The sequence below is a fragment of the Ranitomeya variabilis genome, chromosome 3 (assembly GCF_051348905.1).
Source record: "Ranitomeya variabilis isolate aRanVar5 chromosome 3, aRanVar5.hap1, whole genome shotgun sequence".
NCBI classification, from domain to species: domain Eukaryota; kingdom Metazoa; phylum Chordata; class Amphibia; order Anura; family Dendrobatidae; genus Ranitomeya; species Ranitomeya variabilis.
The window spans coordinates 540110551-540133157 of NC_135234.1; the positions used below are offsets into that span (position 1 = coordinate 540110551).

At 41.0% G+C, this 22607-nt stretch overlaps 2 protein-coding genes across 4 annotated transcripts in view; one reads left to right on the forward strand and one right to left on the reverse strand.

Annotated features, from left to right (window-relative positions):
* The window catches only part of PCCA (propionyl-CoA carboxylase subunit alpha), a 658713-nt gene extending 656238 nt beyond the window's left edge, over nucleotides 1-2475 (forward strand). Inside the window, exon 24 of the mRNA XM_077297080.1 lies at nucleotides 2251-2475. Within this exon, the coding sequence (XP_077153195.1) occupies nucleotides 2251-2319 (69 nt within the window). The 3' untranslated portion in view covers nucleotides 2320-2475. The remainder of the gene's footprint in view (nucleotides 1-2250) is intronic.
* Nucleotides 2476-9994: 7519 nt separating this feature from the next.
* The window catches only part of GGACT (gamma-glutamylamine cyclotransferase), a 67734-nt gene continuing 55121 nt past the window's right edge, over nucleotides 9995-22607 (reverse strand). For all 3 annotated transcript variants that reach the window (XM_077297082.1, XM_077297084.1, XM_077297083.1), the window contains exon 2: nucleotides 9995-11015. In XM_077297082.1, coding sequence (XP_077153197.1) covers nucleotides 10540-11015 — 476 coding nt within the window. In that variant the 3' untranslated portion in view covers nucleotides 9995-10539. The remainder of the gene's footprint in view (nucleotides 11016-22607) is intronic.

The following is a 22607-nucleotide window of genomic DNA, read 5'->3' on the forward strand; positions in this document are numbered from 1 at the left end:
GGCAAACTTTATAGAAATTGACAAATGTACTGAGACATTTTTGATAAAAATCTGCTGCCATCTACCAGAATTATGAAATTGAAACGAGGGTGGACATTTCAACATATCAATGATCATAAACACAGAGCCAAGGAAACTCTCAATTGGTTCCAAAGAAAGAAAATAAAGCTGCTAGAATGGCCGAGCCAATCACCTGACCTGAATTCAATAGAAAACGTATGGAAGGACCTAAAGCTCAGCGTTCATAGGAGCCCACAGAACCTTCAGGATTTGAAGAGTGTGTGGAAGAATGGGCCAAAATCACACGTGAGCAATGCATGTTTCTCTATGCAGGAAGCGTTTTGAAGCCATCCTCATCAACAAAGGCTTCTGTACGAAGTACTAATTGAATTTTAGTAAGCGTGTTCAATACTTTTTTCCTGACATTTCGCATTATTACACATAACTTAATTTATAGACATCTATGGTTTGATTTCTTTGCCTATGTGGATTGGATGGGTTGTTACTTACATCTGGTGAGAATTTCATGTCAATAGCACCTTTAGAAATCTATTTACTTAGCCAATTGGTGACGTGTTCAATACTTATTTCACCCGCTATGTGTGTATATAGATAGATACAATTATATATATCATTTTAATTTCCTCTCGTTTGAGTATTACAATGCTTGGACATGTATGTTTGGAAATCCTCATTGTTTGATTATTCCTATTTTAATACATGTTCTACATTGTTCCTCAAGCACAGTATATCTCTGACCTTCTCAGGTATGTATGTATGTATAGAGTTGACTGTGTGCGTGTGTATATATACAAGCACACAGTTATACCACCTTTTAATGACTAAAGAAAATCAAATAAATGATGGAAGAAAGCAAGCTTTCAGGACTTCTTAGGTCTCTACCTCAGGCATGGTAAGGCTGGGGTCACACTTGCGAGTGTGATGCGAGAAACTCATGCATCAATACCCGGCACTCGGGACTGGAGTGTGCAGTGGCATAGAAATACATGCAGCCTCACACTCCGGTCCCAAGTGCTGGCGGCAGTGCCGGGTATTGATGCGAGAGACTCGTGCATTGCACTCGCAAGTGTGACCCCGGCCTAAGACAGAGTATCTGATGAAACACAAATATATGCACACAAAAAAAGCAAACAAAAGAGAAGCATGGCATAATTTTTTTGTGCATGTGTTTCTTCAGATACTTTGTAGACCTAAAAAGTTTCAAAAGCTTGCTTTATAACATAATTTATTTTATTTTTGTTAGCCATTAAATGATATCATAACTACAAGATTATCTTGTTTTTTCAACTGGCTAACACGGTACCAAACCCTTTTGTTTTCAGTAAGTATTACATTTATTCAGTAGCAGAACATTGCTCCATTATCTGCCTACAATTTTAAGTTTACTTTTTTTTTTAATCAAGAAATATAAAATGAATATTAATAAATGTATCTTCTAAATATTTAACACATGTTTTGCATGTTGGAAATGTCATTGAACATATAGTGACATAGTTTGTCAGATCATGTCATAATTAGGAACATAATCTGGGTTAGTAACAGAATTTCTTACCTGTTGGCGTTTTTTTCAGCCATCCAGTTTTTATTACTGTATTTCAGAATATTGTATTGCCATAATATGACTATATATTGTAGGCAATAATTGTATAACTTGTTCTATATGTGAGAATGAGAAGTTTATATGTCATGTACGGTATAATAATTAACTGTTTTTGGGACCGATCAAATTGCAGTTTCTGGATGTTCATTAGTTAGACATCTCCTTGAACTCAAACATTTATTTAGAAGGGGGAAAAAATTGAGAATCATAATTGAAAAGAAAAAATACAACTATTGTTTCTGCGGCAAGATTCATTGATACTGCTCTCCTTTTCAAACATGACAACTAAAAATGTTAATGGCATGTGTATCAAGCTTGTAAGACCATGCAGGCCAAAAAAATATTCCTTATCCATTTTAAATAGATGTATAGCTGAAAATCTAAGAAATTCCATGTTTTCACTTTTCTTAGTGCTGTTCCTCACTATATGAATATTGCTTCTACAGTACTTGTAGCAGCTGTGTAAGGTAATCAAGCGTAATGCAAAAATTGCACATAGCTCCATTCTATATCTTCCAGAAGTAACATTTAGGGCAGCTGTGACCTGGTCCATCTATTTCCAATTTCTTTTTGTACTATTTTTTTTTCTTAGTGTATTTTAAACATTTATCTGACTTTGTCATTTACAGGTGACATCTGTACATTGCAAGCCTGGCGATACCGTGGGAGAAGGGGATCTCCTAGTGCAGCTTGAATAAATCCCAATCACTACATGACTCCATTTGACACTTTATAGATGATTTCTGATGAACTAGCTCATACTCCTGTTTTGACATAACATTCCTACAAAACAGATTTTATACAGATATTTATTACAAGTATGGGATGAATAAAACCAATAATTCCAAAAGGTGTGTGTGACTTATGTGTATTGCATTCTAGTATATTATCTATGGTCCTTTTACTAACGTGTTAACGGTTTATGTTCCCTAAGAAATGATCAGTTCTGGTTTTAATGTTCTTTAAAGAAAAAAAAAATTAAGTGATGGTAATATTTATCAGGCCTCTTTCACACGTCAGTGTCTCCGGTACGTGTAGTGACAGTTTTCTCACGTACCGGAGACACTGACACACGTAGACCCATTTAAATGAATGGGTCTATGCACATGTGCGTGTTTTCACACGGACCGTATGTCCGTGCTGAAAACACGTCGACATGTCCGTTTTTGACCGGCAGCACGGACCACAATACGGACAGCACACGTGCACACGGAGAACAGTGTGCACTCTCCTCCATGTGCACGTACCGCCCGCAGGAGAGACAGCGCTACACTAAGCGCTGTCCCCCCCGCTGTGGTGCTGAAGGCGGCATTCATCTCTTCTCCCCCGTCGGAGAGAAGAGATGAAAGATCAAGTTTTTTTTTTTTTGTGAAAAATAAATTTTGCATGTGCCTCCCGCCTCCCCCCTCAGTGCGCCGCCTGGCCCCTTGCCGCAGAAATACTCACCTAGCTCCCGCGATGTCTCCTCTGTCCTCTCCGCGCTGGCAGCTTCTCCTGTGTGAACGGTCACGTGGGACCGCTCATTACAGTCAGGGAATATTCATGCCGATCTTGATGAGAGGGCTAAGTTTGAGCTGTCCCTTATGGTGATTCAAAGTGTTGGTTTTCTGCTAAACATACCTTTTCGAATAATGGCCAAAAACTTCAACCTTGCCCTCATCGGAACAAAAAATGAAAAACTATCCAGCACTTCTACAGAATAAAGCTAGTGTGAACAGGTGTAAGCTACCATGTCTGCACATTATACAAACAAGAGAAAAAACAGCAGCATTCTGTAAGGTCTAAGATGTATGCAAACACTGAATACGTAAATTTGGATTGCATTATAGCTATCTTGAATATACTTACAAAAATAAAGGTACTTAGAGCATAAATTGGCCAATTCATGTGTGGCCATCAACCACAGCAAGGTGATCTTTCTTCGATGGGACCCTAAACCTAATACTTATCAAACATGCCTCTCCCAGGCTGCAAGCCTACAAATTTAATGAGCAGGTAGGATCCAGTATTAATTATAAAACACCCTTAACCCCTTCATGCCGCGGCCCTTTTTCGTTTTTGTGTTTTCGTTTTTCGCTCCCCTCCTTCCCAGAGCCATAACTTTTTTATTTTTCCGTCAATATGGCCATGTGAGGGCTACGCTGTTTAGCGATCAGGTTAATGCTTTTTTTTAATTGATAGATCGGGCGATTCTGAACGCGGCGATACCAAATATGTGTAGGTTTTTTTTTTATTATTGTTTTATTTAGGATGGGGCGAAAGGGGGGTGATTTAAACGTTTATATTTTTAATATTTTTTTTACATTTTTAAAAACTTTTTTTTTTTCACTTTTGCCATGCTTCAATAGCCTCCAAGGGAGGCTAGAAGCAGGCACAGCCCGATCGGCTCTGCTACATAACAGTGATCATCAGATCGCTGCTATGCAGCAGAAATGCAGGTGTGCTGTGAGCGCCGGCCACAGGGGGGCGCTCACAGCTACCGGCGATCAGTAACCATAGAGGTCTCAAGGACCTCTATGGTTACCTTCCTGATTCATCGCCGACCCCCCGATCATGTGACGGGGGTCGGCGATGACGTCATTTCCGGCCGCCCGGCCGCATGCGGTAGTTAAATGCCGCTGTCTGCATTTGACAGTGGCATTTAACAGGTTAATAGCGGCGGGTGAATAGCGATTTCACCCGCCGCTATTGCGCACACATGTCAGCTGTACAAAACAGCTGACATGTCGCGACTTTGATGTGCGCTCACCGCCGGAGCGCACATCAAAGCAGGGGACCCGACATGCGCAGTACATGTACGGCGCATGTCGCGAAAGGGTTAAGCTGATGGGAGGAGAGCACAGTCAAAAAGGAGGCAGTCACAACCTCCAATAGTAAACTGCAAAAAAACAAGATATTGACCAGTACCTGATCAGAACAAGGCATGTTTTCCTATATGCAGAGTTTATGTAGGTTTTGTCAAACATAGCCAGGCTTGGATGTTTGCCTTTGTTATAAAAAAAAACTTCCATCCTTACCACCTTACCCCACAGGCCAGACATATGAAGAATGCAGGACATTTTTGTCACTTGCAGTACACAAGTAGTACTTGCCAGAATTTCCTGCAGCTCCTTTAATGTTGCTTCAGGCCTCTTGGCAACCTTTCAGACCACTTTTCTTTTTGCTTTTTCATAAATTTGTGAGGGACATCCAGTTCTAGGTAATATCACTATTGTGACAAATTTAAGCCACTTCTTGATGACTGACTTTATGGTGTTCCAGGCCTTGGAAATATTTTGGTACCCTTCTGAGTGATAACTTTCAAAAATGAAAACCCTTTATGCTGTAAACTCTTTACGGACAATAGCTTTTGCTGTAAAATGCAACTAAGAAAATGCAAGGAAATCCTACTAGAAAAGCTAAACTTTATGGACTTTATCAGAAACACTTTAAATGGTGGTAACTGTACTGACTGCTATGTAACATGACAGACAACACAAATTATATGAAGGTGTGCACTCTTTTGAAACCAGATTATTTCAGTTTTGTTATTTTTATTACCCCCTCAAAATGATTTCAGTTTCTCAGTGGATTTGTACAGATTATGGGTGTCATTAATGGTGGAAAAAGTCCTGAAATGATTCTTAGGTTTTTTTTGCATAACAAAAACCTGGCATTTTAACAGGCATATGTATATAGTTAATTTTTCTACTTATAAAAGCTTTTTTTTTCATTAAAGTTTGTTTTGTGTCAATATATTCTATGATCCCAATCTTTCTTGGTTGATACAACTGTGTGAGATTTGTTTTGTTTTTCTTTTTTGCTGGGTGAGCTAGTTTTTTTTTTTTATTGGTACCAGTTAGGGTACATATGACTGTAATAATGGCAAGCCTGTTTACACCTTCCTGACAAGCCAATTTTTACAATTCTCACCACTGTCGATTTATGAGATCATAACTCTGGAACGCTTCAATGGATACCAGTGATTCTGAGACTGTTTTCTTGTGACATAAATAATTATTAGAGAGGATATGAGGTGCGTTTGCAGTCCGGGGTCTAGCGAGACCTTCCTGATGGTCCCGTAGGAGCCGCAACAGGACCTGAGCATGTGACCCCCGACCTCCAATGGGAAGTCGTCCCGTGGGCATGCTAAGTATGGGAAAAGCAGGATTTAGTCCCAGAAAGGCCTGCTCGCTGCTGATCAGTGCTGGCTACAAAGGCAGAGCCTGGAAAGGCAGCAGTAACCATTCGCACAATATCAGCTTGAGCCAGACGCTGGGACCGACGTCTCCGCTGAGCAGGTTCCACTGCGGCTGGCGGAGAATGGGAGACCGCAGTGGACATGGTTCAAGATTCCCCCTGTGCAGCGGCGGGAACTCGACACCAAACAATGGCTTGCGTTTATTTGTGAAAAAATGGAAAATTAGCGAAAATGTTGAAAATTTTCAAACTTTTAATTTTTATGCCCTAAAATCAGAGTCCTATCGCACAAAATAGTTAATAAATAACATTTCCCACATGTCTACTTTACATCAGCACATTTTTTGAATCATTAATTTGTTTACTTAGGAAGTTATAAGGGTTAAAAGTTGACCATTGATTTCTCATTTTTACAACAAAATTAGCAAACCATTTTTTTTAGGGACCACCTCACATTTGAAGTGACTTTTCTATATGACAGAAAATACCCAAAAGTGACACAATTCTAAAAACTGCACCCCTCAATGTGCTCAAAACCACATTCATGAAGTTTATTAACCCCTCAGATGCTTCACAGGAATTTTTGGAATGTGGAAGGAAAAAATAAACATTAACTTTTCTTTCACAAAAATTTTCCTTTAGACATAATTTTTTATCGCAAGGGTAGCTGGAGAAAATAGACCATACAATTTGTTGTGCAATTTCTCCTGAGCATGCCGATATGTGGGGGAAATCTACTGTTTGGGCACACGGCAGGGCTCGGAAGGGAAGGAGCGCTCTTTCACTATATGAATGTAACGTTTGCTGGCATATTTATTGGACGCCATGTAATGTTTGGAGAGCCCCTGATGTGCCTAAACAGTGGAAACCCACAACACGTGACACCATTTTGGAAACTAGATCTCTTAGGCAACTTATCTAGATGTGTATTGAGCAGCTTGAACCCCCAGGTGCTTCACAGAAGTTTATAACGTTAAGCAGTGAAAATAAAAAAATCACATTTTTCTCAGATAAATCTTTATTTAGCTCCAAATGTGGCAAGGAAAAAAACTGCAGTTTAATACAATAGTGAAGTACTTCCAACCAGTGAAGTACGTGAAACCAGACGTCGTGGTCTTCTGTCGTGGTATTCCTGTGGCACTGGCATTTCTTCCTACTGATAGTTTCTTTTGGATGTTCAGCAATTCTGCTATAACTTTAAGCCAGTCAGTGAAATTCCAGCTAGTAGTACTTACTGTGCACCTTTTGCCAATATATGTAATGGACTTTTTCTTTTAAAATGACTCAATAAAAGACATGTTGTATATAAACAAGATTGATAGATTTTATCGCAGGATCGCATTACTCCTTTACCTGTTTCCATTGTGCCTGATCTGGCTTGATCCGTGAGTGGCTTTGGAAAACTCCTAGGGCTATACGCTCATATGGTGAGTGGACTAATTAATTTTTAATTTAATTTTTTCCTATTAGGCCTTATAAAAATTAAAAACTTGGTGCTAAAACAAAATGTTATTGGTAAAAATGTAATTATTCTCTCTTCACCACTAAATAGTATATAATTCTGAGGCACATGTGGTGTCAACATGCTGACTGCACCACTTCTGGGGTTTAATTGAATTTTAGCATGTCGGCACTGTTAAATGTGACTTGGTGTCCGCACTCTATTTAAGCCAAAATGGTGCTCCAGAATTCAAATGGCATGTTGGAAGAGACCTGAAACTACAGGAACCCCACACCTCCGTTGCTGCACAGCACCAAGACCTAACATTCAACTGGTAACTGACTTTTGTATCATCTGCTTATACTTATAGTATTACCACCTGTATTTGCATATCTGACCATCATATATCCATTGTGTATATAGTGTTTTGTCTAGTGTGCCCTTAAGGCAATTAAATATCCAATTGAACTTTGGGCTGCTCTTTTATCTCACTCCACTGGTTTCTGGCCCAATATAACTCCATTAACAGATCAGGCTCATATCTAACAAGGAACTGATGGCAGTCTTACCAGGCTGGCAAGGCTCTATTTCACTGGTGCTAGTCGAAGGGGTCTCTCAGCCTGTCAGTGTTGTGCCAAGCCGGCAATAGCGCGGGCCACCCTCTCACTTGTCGTGCCTCCCTGTGTCTGTGTGGATAGGGGGTGTCTGTGTAAAACTGTGCCAAACTGACCTTGCCGATCACCAGGGGATGCAGAACGTCATGTTGGTGAAAGAGGTAAGACCGTACCATGAGACCCCCGAAGTATTAGTGACAGCAAGCAGGGCTGCGAGGTGTCGTTTTTCACAGGGCATTTCCGTACTCAGGAGAAATTGAGCAACAAACTGTAGTTCAATTACTTCTGCTTCTCTTATGAAAATTAAAACTTTGGGGATAAAGCAACATTTTTGTAGTAAAAATGTATTTTTTTCATTTTCACAGCACAACTTTATAAAATCCAGCGAAGCAACTGTAAATTCAGGTGCTCATCACACTTCTAGATAAATTCCTTGAGGGTGTAGTTTACAAAATTGGGTCACTTGTGGGGGATTTCTACTGTTTAAGCACATCAGGGGCTCTGCAAACGAGACACGGCATCCACTATCTATTCCAGCCAATTTTGATCTCCAAAAGTTTTACATGAAATATGGGGTATTGGTATACTAAGGATAAATTGCACAACACGTTTTGGGGTCCATTTTGTCCTGTTACCCTTGCAAAAATAAAAAAATGTAGGGCTAAAGCAACATTTTTGTCCAACAAATTTAATTTTTTTATTTTCTCCTTTTACATTACTTTAATTCCTTTGAAGCACCTAAAGGTTTAATAAACTTGACAGTGGTTTTGAGCATTTTAAGGGGTAAGGTTTTTAAAATGGTGTAAATTTTTGGTATTTTCTGCCACATTGGTTTATGAAAGTCACTTCAAATTTGATGATTGCGGATTAAAAAAAATGTTTAAAAAAATTATTCCGTTAAGTATATACTTATGTGGTAAATGTTATTTATTAATTCTTTTTTGTGATATGAATATCTGATTAAAGGCATACAAATTAAAAGTTTGAAAATTGCAAAATTATCAATTTTGTCAAGTTTTCAATATTTTCATTAAAAAACGAATCATACCAATTTAAATGTATGACTAACATAAAATACAATGTGTCACGAAAAAAACAATCTCAGAAAGGTGAAAAAAAGGGTTGGGTGAAGGGGTTAACAAATGTTGGTGATGTGATTTTGTGGCATGTACTACTATGTAAGTATTGTAGGTTCTCCTTCTGCACTTTTTAGTACAGTCTTCCTCATAAGTTGCATAGTTTTCACGTTCACTAACCTTACTTTTTTTAGCTGCTCATTCACTGCCGTCTTCGTGCAGAGCTCTAACATTTATTACTTACAAGTTCTTTTCTATTCAGCTTGTAAGCACTGCCAGGGAAATGCTACGTCAATTTTTTGTGATTACACCTCTCTTAAAAATGAAATAAAAGGAAATCCAAATGTTGTATGTAATACAAATTGTATGAATACTGCCATAGAAAAAAAAAAGCACTCGCACAGCTCCATTAATAGCAAAAAAAAAGTTTTTATTTATTTTTGATTTTTATACCAAAGTTAAAAAAAAAAATAAAAAAACACTATGATAATAAAGTTAGAAGGGTTAAAAGTTGACCAGCGATTTATCATTTTTCCAACAAAATTAACAAAACCATTTTTTTTTAGGGACCAACTCACATGTGAAGGAAGTTTGGGGGGTCAATATGACAGAAAATACCCAAAAGTGAAACCATTCTAAAAACTGCACCCCTCAGGTGCGCAAAACCACATTCAAGAAGTTTATTAACCCTTCAGGTGCTTTATGAAAACTAAAGCAATATGGAAAGAAAAAATTAACATTTTACTTTTTTCACAAAACATTTGGCTGCAGTGGTCACGAGCGTTGTAGTTTTGACCTCACTGCTACATCATGTCAAGTAACTTCTCGGGCTGTGGTGGTGAGGTAGCAATGGGTAAGAAAAGTTGTTTTTCTAACCACAGCAAGCCTATGAAATATCGAACAGCATTTCTTAAAAAAAAAAAAAAAAAACCTTTATAAGCAAAGTCTGCTTACTATTAGCCTTTGTCACTAACATTTTTTTTACTAGGGTAAGATGTTGACACACACACATTATTCTACGGGGAAAGGGGTGGAATAAGACATCACATGGTAAGCTTGCAAATCAGTGGGCACACATTTAATACATGGTTCACACTAGTGAAGCAGTCATTGCTTCTAAAGTAGAACACATAATACAAGGCCATGCCAAGTGCTGCAGAATTTTTAGAATGTAATAATCTACTTACAGTAATTGGGAAAACCTTTATGTGGCCTTCTCTGAGTGCTTGAAAAAGGATTATTCTTTTTTTTATCAGTTACTATTTTGTAGAGATGGCATCTACAGGCATAACTATATTTTATCGATATTATGTACAGGTCTCCACACAACAGCAATTGTTTTATATTAGTCATGAATATCCCCAAATAAACATTTCTTTTACATTAAGAAAATGTACTTGGAGGATATAGCATAAAGTTGTGACCTTGATTTTCCTTTGTCTCATTAAATGACACACAATACTTCATTCATATATTAATTTTACTAAATCATTCAAGTTCACTTAAAATTAAGTATATTTTTGAGTAAAAAGGTGGAATGTTTTTGATTCACAGTCAATAGGTCTCAAAATCACATTGGAACACTGTATACTGTATTTGTGACAAGAGTTATCTGTCCCGATGATTAATATAATGAAGGCCATGTGTCCCATAGGAATCATAACAATCGAGGTATGGTAGATTGAGCCACTCTGGCGGGTAACTTGTAGTGCTGTAGACAAAACACTCTGTGGTGTTAGCAGCTGCTCTCCCCTCAGGTGAATCATCTTTACCTCTCCACTCCAATATTTCAATCCTCTTAATAGTGCGTTGGTACATGTTTGGGCAGCTTTCAAATTCATCCAGGAATTGTAGCATCTGGTCATCAACTGAATATATCTCTCCAGCAATATGGTGGCCAGTGCCTGGGACATTCAAAAGGAATGGTATATTTCCCTTTTCAGCTATCACCAATGGGTACTTATCTATTGTTCTTCCGATGCCTTTAAATACAGCTTTTCCATTGTTTGGATCTGTTATGACGTGATAGTTTGGTTGTCCATTCTTAAGAGTTCCATACACAAAGATATCATGCAATTTCTTTCCTATAAATTTAGGATAATAATAAAAAAAATATGTTAAAACATCTTTGGACATCTGTCTAACCTTTGAACTAGAGGTTATCAAGTCTTTTGAAATTGGAGTTTGCCAGGTTTGTTAACTTTTCCCAAAACAGTAAGGCACAGCAAATCAAAATACTACAAACATTTAAATTTTCCCAACCTATAGTGTCGGAATTTGCAGATTTATGATAAATTCAAGACTTTTTGGAATAAGCACTTCTAATGTATAATGAGCAACTTGGTTCGTATATGGTCTGTGTTAAATATATGGAACTAGATGGTGGCCCGATTCTAACGCATCAGGTATTCTAGAATATGTATAGTAGTATATAGCACAGCCCACGCAGTATATAACACAGCCCACGTAGTATATAGCACAGCCCACGTAGTATATTGCCCAGCCACGTAGTATACAGGTCCTTCTCAAAAAATTAGCATATAGTGTTAAATTTCATTATTTACCATAATGTAATGATTACAATTAAACTTTCATATATTATAGATTCATTATCCACCAACTGAAATTTGTCAGGTCTTTTATTGTTTTAATACTGATGATTTTGGCATACAACTCCTGATAACCCAAAAAACCTGTCTCAATAAATTAGCATATCAAGAAAAGGTTCTCTAAACGACCTATTACCCTAATCTTCTGAATCAACTAATTAACTCTAAACACATGCAAAAGATACCTGAGGCTTTTAAAAACTCCCTGCCTGGTTCATTACTCAAAACCCCCATCATGGGTAAGACTAGCGACCTGACAGATGTCAAGAAGGCCATCATTGACACCCTCAAGCAAGAGGGTAAGACCCAGAAAGAAATTTCTCAACAAATAGGCTGTTCCCAGAGTGCTGTATCAAGGCACCTCAATGGTAAGTCTGTTGGAAGGCAAAAATGTGGCAGAAAACGTTGTACAACGAGGAGAGGTGACCGGACCCTGAGGAAGATTGTGGAGAAGGACCGATTCCAGACCTTGGGGAACCTGAGGAAGCAGTGGACTGAGTCTGGTGTGGAAACATCCAGAGCCACCGTGCACAGGCGTGTGCAGGAAATGGGCTACAGGTGCCGCATTCCCCAGGTAAAGCCACTTTTGAACCATAAACAGCGGCAGAAGCGCCTGACCTGGGCTACAGAGAAGCAGCACTGGACTGTTGCTAAGTGGTCCCAAGTACTTTTTTCTGATGAAAGCAAATTTTGCATGTCATTCGGAAATCAAGGTGCCAGAGTCTGGAGGAAGACTGGGGAGAAGGAAATGCCAAAATGCCTGAAGTCCAGTGTCAAGTACCCACAGTCAGTGCTGGTGTTGGTCCACTGTGTTTCATCAAGGGCAGGGTCAATGCAGCTAGCTATCAGGAGATTTTGGAGCACTTCATGCTTCCATCGGCTGAAATGCTTTATGGAGATGAAGATTTCATTTTTCAGCATGACCTGGCACCTGCTCACAGTGCCAAAACCACTGGTAAATGGTTTACTGACCATGGTATTACTGTGCTCAATTGGCCTGCCAACTCTCCTGACCTGAACCCCATAGAGAATCTGTGGGATATTGTGAAGAGAAAGTTGAGAGACGCAAGACCCAACACTCTGGATGAGCTTAAGGCCGCTATTGAAGCATCCTGGGCCTCCATAACATCTCAGCAGTGTCACAGGCTGATTGCCTCCATGCCACGCCGCATTGAAGCAGTCATTTCTGCCAAAGGATTCCCGACCAAGTATTGAGTGCATAACTGAACATTATTATTTGATGGTTTTTTTGTTTGTTATTAAAAAACACTTTTATTTGATTGGACGGGTGAAATATGCTAATTTATTGAGACAGGTTTTTTGGGTTATCAGGAGTTGTATGCCAAAATCATCAGTATTAAAACAATAAAAGACCTGACAAATTTCAGTTGGTGGATAATGAATCTATAATATATGAAAGTTTAATTGTAATCATTACATTATGGTAAAAAATGAAATTTAACACTATATGCTAATTTTTTGAGAAGGACCTGTATAGCACAGCCCACGTAGTATATAACACAGCCACGTCGTATATTGCCCAGCCACGTGGTATATTGCACAGCCACGTAGTATATAGCACAGCGATGTAGTATATTGCACAGCCACATAGTATATAACACAGGCCACGCAGTATATAACACAGGCCATGCAGTATATAACACAGCCCACGTAGTATATAACACAGCCACGTACTATATTGCACAGCCACGTAGTATATAACACAGCCACGTAGTATATAGCACAGCCACATAGTATATTCCCCAGCCACGTAGTATATTGCAGTCACGTAGTATATAACACAGCCCACGTAGTATATAGCACAGAGACGTAGTATAGAACACAGGCCACGCAGTATATAACAGCCCACGTAGTATCTAACACAGCCCACATAGTATATAGCAATGTGGGCGCCATATCCCTGTTAAAAAAATAATTAAAATAAAAAATAGTGATATACTCACCTTCTGGCGGCCCCCAGATCCAGCCCAGGTGTTTAGCGATGCTCCTCACGACGCTCCGTTCCCAAGAATGCATTGCGGCAATAACACGTGATGATGTAGCGGTCTCGTGAGACCGCTACGTCGTCATCTCGCAAGACGGCTACGTGATCTCAAGTCATTGCCGCAATGCATTCTTGGGACCGGAGCATCGCGAGGAGCAGGAAAGGCGCCGGAAGGTGAGAATATAATGATTTTTTTTTTTTTTTTTTACTATTTTTAACATTAAATCTTTTAACATTAGATCCGCTACGTCATCACCTCACAAGATCGCTACGTGATCTCAAGTCATTGCCGCAATGCATTCTTGGGACCGGAGCGTCGCGAGGAGCGGGAAAGGCGCCGGAAGGTGAGAATATAATGATTTTTTTTTTTTTTTTTTACTATTTTTAACATTAAATCTTTTAACATTAGATCCGCTACGTCATCACCTCACAAGATCGCTACGTGATCTCAAGTCATTGCCGCAATGCATTCTTGGGACCGGAGCGTCGCGAGGAGCGGGAAAGGCGCCGGAAGGTGAGAATATTTTTTTTATTTTTAACATTAGATCCAGCGACGCGGGATTTCCATGACAGACGGAAGTGACCCTTAGACGATTATATAGATAGATGAAGATAATAGATTTTGAAAAAAGGAAGTTTTCTGGTTCTATTATTACTGGATGGAGATGTTTATTTCCCAACCATTTATTTAACCAAATAATGTGCTGAAAAAAATTGCAATTGTGATCAAATGGCGAAAAAAAAAAAAAAAATTGGGGGGGAGGGGTTGCTTTTACAACCTATAGTATGTGGTAAAAATGACCTAATAATATGATTCTTCGGCTCAGTACAATTCTAACTATACTAAACTTATAAAATGTTCTTATATTTTAGTGGTTAAAAATTGTCACCATAAATTTTCTTTTGTTGAATCAGCTGTGTGTGTTTATTTTTAGGAATTGAGCTGTAGTTTTTATTGATACTATTTTTTTCTTTCATTCGATGAATTCATAGTTTTCTATTGCCGATTTTATGCTATGAAGTGGGTTATTTAACCCCTTTCCGACATTGGGTGTAATAGTACGCCCACGTCGGAATCCCTCCCTTTGATGTGGGCTCCAGCGCTGTGCCCACGTTTCTGCCACGTTAGCTGTTTTGAACAGCTGACATGTGCCTCTTACAGCCGCGAATGGAATCATGATCCACCCGCGGCTGTTAACCTGTTAAATGTTGTTGTCAATCTCTGACAATGGCATTTAACTCGTGCTTACTGGAAGTGCTCCAGAAATCCCGCCCATCGGTGACCCCATCACGTGATCGCGGGTCACCGACGGGTTGGCCTGACAACCAGAGGTCTCCAGCAGGCCTCTATGGTTGTCATAGCCGGACTGCTATGAGCGCCGCCCGGTGGTTGGTGCTCATAGCAAGTGAGCATTTCTGCTAGACATAGGCGATCTGATCATCGCCTGTGTGTAGCAGAGGCATCAGACAACTGCAGCTTCTAGTCGCCCATGGAGACTATTGACGCGTGCAAAAAGTTTAAAAAAAAAAAGGTTTTTCAAAACAAAAAAGTTCAAATCACCCCCTTTTCGCCCCATTAAAAATAAAACGAGTTAAAAATATATATATACACATCTGGTATCACCGCGCTCAGAACTGTCTGCTCTATCAATATAAAAAAGAATTAACCTGATCGCTAAACGGCATAATGGGAAAAAAATCAAAAACTTAAAATTACTTTTTTGGGTCGCCGCTACATTGCAATAAAATGCAATAATGGGGATGAAAAGATCATATCTACACCAAAATAATATCAAGAAAAACGTCAGCTCTGCACACAAAAATTGAGCCCTCACCCAGCCCCAAATGAAGATGTTACAGGTCTTGGAAAATGGCACTTTTTTTTTTTTTTTTAAACAAAGTTTGGAATTTTTTTCATTACTTAAATAAAAAGAAGCTAGACAAGTTTCATGTTTATGAACTCTTATCTTTTCAGTTAGCCATTAAAAGGTATCAACCACTGAGGACTCTCAATTCTAAATATTTTTCTATCTACTGGCTTACACGGTACCAAGATATTTATCTTTCCTGTATCAAAATGGAGGATACCAGAATGTACCGCATCTTTATGGAACTAAAACCACTTCTGAAGAAACGTGCACAAATGGACAGCGACATTTTTTTCTGTGCTGTGTTGTGTATAAATATGTGATTCTTCAGAATTTGCTCTAGTCTGTGCCTGATGAAGAGACCTGAGTAGTCTCGAAAGCTTGCAATTTACCATCTTTTCAGTTAACCATTAAAAGGTATCAACCCCTGAGGACTCTCAATTCTAAATATTTTTCTATGAACTCTATGAACTGTTGAAGGAAAGAGCGCAAATAGTGTCTTATCTGAGGTTAAAAGGTTAATCCATAAGATTGCACTCACCAGATGTAGCTGAGTTGAAGCATTGAAAGGATTCGCTGCAGCAGATCCACGAGTCCAGAAAGACCAGCCGTTCAATACAGATTGGGAAAATTGTGGTAAATTTCTGCACTGCTGAATCACTAGCATGCCATAATTATTAGTACATGTGGCTTTAATATTCTACGCGTTTCAGAGTTCAAGACTCCTTCATCTGGAAACACCACAGGATGTTTCCTGATGAAGGAGTCTTGAACTCTGAAACGCGTAGAATAATAAAGCCACATGTACGAATAATTCTGGAATTCTAGTGATTTAGTAGCGCAGAAATTTACCACAATTTTCCCAATCTGTATCTAATGTATATGAACTCGTAATGGCCAGGAGAATCATAATGGCAGGTCAGTTTTAGCATTTAGTGCACATGGTAAAAAAAAAAAAAAAGAACTGTGGAATTGCACTTTTTTTTAGCACCGCACTTGGAATTTTTTCCCATTTTACAGTACACGATATGTTAAAACCAATGTTGTTGAAAAGAACAACTCGCCTCGCAAAAAACAAGCCCTCACATGGCCAATAAAAAAGTTATGGCTCTGGGAAGAAGGGGAGCAAAAAACAAAAACGCGAAACAAAAATACATCCGGTCATGAAAGGGTTAAACTTTTATATATTTTTTTTGAGTATTTTTTGTTACATAAATGGACTTGGCGTCCTCTGTCTACCATGGTAACCCAATGACTCCCCACAACTGTTGCTGAAGGGGTGATGGGTTCAACCACTTACATGCTGCTGTCAGTGAGTATCCGTAAGATTTCAATGGTTGCATGAAAAACAGCTGGGGTCTGCTGGTAAGGAGTGGGCTCAGCCCATGAGCCACATGTAACATGACAAAATTTAAGGGGTTAAAAAAGTTTATTTTTTCTGCTCTTCATGTTTTGAGAGCAATATTTTTACATTTTGGGTTGATGGAGCTGTGTGAGGGCATGTTTTTTGAGTAGCGTGCTGTAGTCATTACTCCTTTCATGTTTTAACCCCTTAGTGACTAGGCCAAATTTTTTAAATCTGACTAGTGTCACATATGGTAATAAATCTGAAACGCTTCAACAACTCTTAGTGATTGTGAGACTGGTTTTTCATGTCACATTATAATTTATGAGAATCCTAAGTTTAGATAGATATGTTTATAAAAAAAAATCTTAAATTTAAAAAAAAAAAATTAAAAAATTAAGTTTACAAACTATTAATGATTATCTCTTTAATCCAGTCATACCACACAAAAACATTAATAAATAACATTTCCCTCATGTCTGATTTACATCAACACCATTTGTAGAATGTTATTTTATTTTGTTAGCATTTTAGGTTTAAAAATGTAGCAGTAATTTTTCATTTTTTCAAGGAAATTTCCAAAATGTATTGTTTTAAGGACCTATCCAGATCTGAAGTGGTTTTGGGGGTCCTATATATTGGAAACCCCCCAAAAGTGATACCATTTTAAAAACGGCACCCCCAACATATTGAAAACTGCTGTCAGGTAGTTTGTTAACCCTTCAGGTGAGTTTCAGGAATTAATGGAAAGTGATATGACAGGAATGAAAAACACCAAGGTTACTTGCCGGTAGCCGTTTTTTCCGGAACCCATGACAGCACACCTGAGAGAGGGGATCCACCCAGCCAGGACAGGAACCCTACTGAAAATAAAAGGGTGGTACCTCTCCCTCACTTCAGTTGGTTTACAGAGCATGAGAGGCCCCCCTGGTTAGTTCATGGCAAACTATCACACTATATCAACAATAAACACCCCAAACTATAGTGCACACCAAAGGGGTGAGAAGGAAGGAATATACGGGTTCCGGAAAAAACGGCTATCGGTAGTAACCTTGGTGTTTTCCCTTCCCACATGACAGCACACCTGAGAGACTTTTAGAGAACGAAACACCTTAGGGAGGGACCATCGCTTGCAGAACCCTTCTACTAAGGGCTCATTTCCACATGCGAGGCACACGTCCGTATCTCGCATGTGGAAACCAAGCTCTGGCGCCGGCACTTTGGAGCGGAGCTGTGCAGCTCCATGTGTTCCTATGCGGCCGCACGCTCCGCTCTGGAGTGCCGGCTCCACAGCTTGGTTTCCACATGCGAGATACGGACGTGTGCCTCGCATGTGGAAATGAGCCCTAAAGGTTAGGTCAGCACTGGGGGATAGATCTAGTCGGTAGTGTTTGAAAAAGGTAGATGGTGAGGACCAGGTAGCGGCCTTACAAATCTGATCAATCGATCAATCGATATCTCCTTTTCTGCCCAGGAGGTGGCCACAGCTCTGGTGCAGTGAGCCTTGATGCCTTCAGGAACTGGAGCGCCACTCGCAGAAAAGGATAAACTAATGGCCTCCCTGATTCATCTGGCAATGGTACTTTTAGATACACCGTACCCCTTTCTGCTACCCAGGAAGGCTACAAATAGGGACTGATCTTTCCTCCACTGACTAGTCATGGGCATGTAACGCAACATGGACCTTCTCACATCTAAAGTATGGAACTTCTCCCCTGGATTCCTGGGGTTATTACAAAATGATGGCAAGGTGATCTCTTGGCTCCTATGGAACTTAAGAACTACCTTAGGGAGATAGGCCAGTTCAGGTCTTAGAACTACCCTGTCCTCAAAAACCTGAGTGTATGGAGGGCATATAAACAGGGCCTGTAAGTCGCTCACCCTATGGGCTGATGTTAGGGCCACTAGCAACATCGTTTTAAGCGTGAGGAATTTTGGTGACAATGGCTGTAAGGGCTCGAATGGGTCTCTGGTTAGAGCCTCTAAGACTAGACTCAGATCCTAAGGAGGAATTCTTGGCCCTATAACCGGTCTAGATCTACTACAGGATCTTATAAAACGGGACACCCACCTATTGGATGCTAGGTTGCAATTATACAGGGCCCCCTAGGCCGAAATCTGAACCTTGAGCGTACTAGTTGCTAACCCAAGTTGTAATCCCGCCTGTAGAAACTCTAGAATAGGCCCCACTGGAGCTTCCCCCTCCAATGATTGACCCAGGAACTCCAGGAATTTTTTCCATGTTCTACCATAGATTCTCGAGGTAATTGGCTTCCTACTCTTCAACTGGGTGGAGATTAGCCCTGGAGAAGAATCCCTGGCGACTTAGTAACACCCTCTCAAATTCCATGCTGTCAGATGGAAGCCCTTCACCTGAGAGTGGCAGACTGGTCCCTGGGTAAGTAGGTCCGGAATCTCTGGTAAAATCCATGGATCTGAAACCGACATCCGCCTTAGGCCGGCGTCACACTCAGCGTATTTAAATACGGTCCGTATTTTACGGCCGTAATACGCAGAAATGTTCCCAAAATAGTGATCCGTATGTCATCCGTAGGCAGGGTGTGGCAGCGTATTTTGCGCATGGCATCCTCCGTATGTAATCCGTATGGCATCCGTACTGCGATATTTTCTCGCAGGCTTGCAAAGCCGACATCTAATGGATTTTTCCGCTCAAATGTTCGTTAAAACATATATACAGTATATATATATATATATATATATATATATATATATATGTCATTGAGACATATATATATATATATATATATATATATTGTAGCGTGGCTAAAGGGTGTCTAATCGACGGGAGATATGTGTCACATAGATGGCTTACCGCTGTGATGTAACCATAGCTGTCGGTATGTGTGTCAGGATGTCTTATGTGATGGGTTCTGGGTGTGGTTTCAGGCTACTTAATGGAGGTGTGTTTGGCACATGTGAGTGAGTGTGGGAGTCTGTCATGGTGGACAGATTTCAATGTGTCCAGGGCGGACACTACAGACAGGAGTCTGTGTGTGTGGAGGGGCAAGCCTCCACAGTGTGTTAAGGCTTCAGGACTGAGCCTGAAGGAACGGACATTTGTTTCCCTATGCCTGAGCCAAAGGCTATTTGTTAGGCTATGTTCACACGCTGCGGTTTTTGCTGCGGATCCGCAGCGGATTTGCAGCTGCGGATCCGCAGACGTTTTCCATGCAGGGTACAGTACAATGTTACCCTATGGAAAACCAAATCCGCTGTTTCCACGATCCTTTTTTCCGCTGGAAAATCCGCGCTGATTTTCTGCAGAAAAAAAGAAGTAGCATGTCACTTCTTTCTGTGGATTCCGCAACTGTTTTCCACCTGCACCAATAGGAAAGTGCAGTTGGAAAACCGCAGTGGAATCTGCAGGAGAAACTGCACAAAAAACCGCAGGGAAATCCACCGCGGTTTAGCACTGCGGGATTTCCAAATCAGGACCTGAAAAATCCGCAGAAAAAAAAGGATGGTGTGAACAAGCCCTAAGACTGTTTACCTTTGTTTTGCTGACTTAAATGGTTTATGGAGTGAATAAACCCACAAGAACGCTGAAGAGAATGTGCCTCCTGTTTCCTCCTATGCATCTGAGCGAGTGAACCCCTACAATTGGTGTTTGGAATGCGGGCAAAGATCCAAGGAGCACATGTTGTAGCGCTGGCTGGTCTGAGCCAGAAGATTGGACGGTCTTGAAAAACCGTGAGTAAAAACTGACCGGGGTCAGCGAGAACTGCAGTTTGTGGATACCTCTGAGGAGAAGACGGATCCGGGAACCTGTGTGGCCGCCACCAACAGGTAAGGGTCTGGAAACCGTGTGATACTGACCGGGGTCAGTGAAAAACTGTGTTTGGGCTGTAAAGCCGGGTGTGAAACAGACCGAAGTCTGTGTGCTGTACTGACCGGGGTCAGTGAAAGACTGTGGTTTTTTTTCTATAAAGCACATGTGCAGGTGTTTGCTGTGGCTCGGCGGGGCCACGAAGACTGAAGGCGTCTAGCTGTAACTCGGCGTGGTTACGAAGGTTGCTGTGGATCGGCGGGTCCACGAAGTCTGCGGTGGTTACGTGCAGTGCAGTTGCAGCAAGAGGTTCTGCAGCAGCCGGAGCTGCAGTTGCAGCAAAGAAAAAAAAAAGACGTTGCTGGTTTAGAGTGTGCAGACTCTTAAAGGGCCAGTGCCAGGCCAAAGTCACATTGGTGTGCTGTGCGAACTGGGGCCTGAGAGTACTGGGAAGTCCACAGGGTGTACCCCAGAGTGGGGTAGTGTCCCTAAAGGGGGTGGGGTCCCAAAAAAACCAGCGGTGACCCAAATAATTATGGTTGGCCAAAAAGGGGCTGCGTCTCAAAAGGGGTAGTTGCCCAAAAGGGGGTGGAGTCCCTAAAAGGGGTGATGGCCCTAAAGGAGAAAACAGCCCACAAGGGGGCGGTAACCCAAAAGGGGGTGGAGTCCAAAAAGGGGGCAGCAACCCAATTAGGGGTGGTGGCCCAAAAAGGGGCGGCGGCGAATGCGCTGTTGAACTGTTGCCGGGTTCAATGTAAGAACAGCGCATGTTCAGAATGTTGTACTGACTTTTCATCTGACAAGATGTCACAGAGTTCTGTAGAAGTCAATGGAGTGTGCGTGACTGGACTTCTGGACTCAGGGAGCCTGGTGACGCTGGTGAGCGCCACACTCCCTGTCTATCTGATTCCCGGAAGGAAGATGGAAGTCCACTGCGTTCATGGGGTCGCTAGGGATTATCCGGTGTCCAGGGTAATCATTGAGACGCCCACTATTATTGCCAGCCATGATGTACCTGTAGTCTCAGACTTGCCATTCCCTGTTGTAATAGGCCAGGACTTTGAAAGGTTTTGGGACTTGTGGGAGGAAAGGGGAGTGTCTGATTTCTCGGAACAGAGACGGAATGACCCTAAGGGAGCCCCACCACAATTGGTGGCTGTAGTGATTCCGAGTGGTGTGATGTGTGAAAAGGAGATAGTGACACCTAAGGTCCGACAGTCCAGAGTTCCGGGTGACTGGAAGAAAGTGTGGGTCTGACACCTGTTTAAGTGGGGACTTGCTGTTCCAGGATGACAGTGTGAGAGGGGGTGACTCCTGTTCAGACTGTGACTCAAGCGCAAAGGGAAAAGAGTGCAACTGTGACTCAAGCGCAAAGGGAAAAGAGTGCAGTAAGGAGGAGCCGAGTAAAAATCACAAATCTTCATCTCGTCGCGGGGGACGCAAAAAGGTGGGACAGGTTACACCCTCTGAGAAGAAAGATGGTGAGGAAGAGACAGGGTCAAGTGCAGATAACGTTATTGTCCTTGATGAGGAGGTCACTTTATCTCTGACAAACCCTAGCACTGAGATAGTTAGTGACGGGCTGGGGTTAGAACAGACCTGTAGTAGACCCACATCTGCAATGCCTGGAAAGAGTGAAGTGGCTCAGTATGATGAAGTACCTGATGCTGAAGAAATGAAGAACTCTGAAGTTACCAAGAGTCCAGAGGTACCTAAGAGTAAACAGACAAAGAGCCCAGGAGAGACCATAGAAGTGGATGCAGAAACAGGTGGAACTCTGAAGAGGCGGAGTCTGGGTGGGCAAGAGAGCCCTTCTGAAAATCTAATTAGAGAATTGGTGGTGCAACATGTGCTGGCCAAAAGAGAGCAGGACCATAACAGAGCTGCTTAAAGAAACTGTTGAACAAGAAAGGGTCCTGAGGCAAGCAATTGAGCACAAAATGGGTGACCTAGAGAAGGAGGTCGTTGAACTCAGAGGTCACCCATCAGCGTGTCAGGCCATGAATAGGGCCATATTGAAAGATATGGATGTGCTCAGAATGGCTCAAGAAAAGCATCAGCA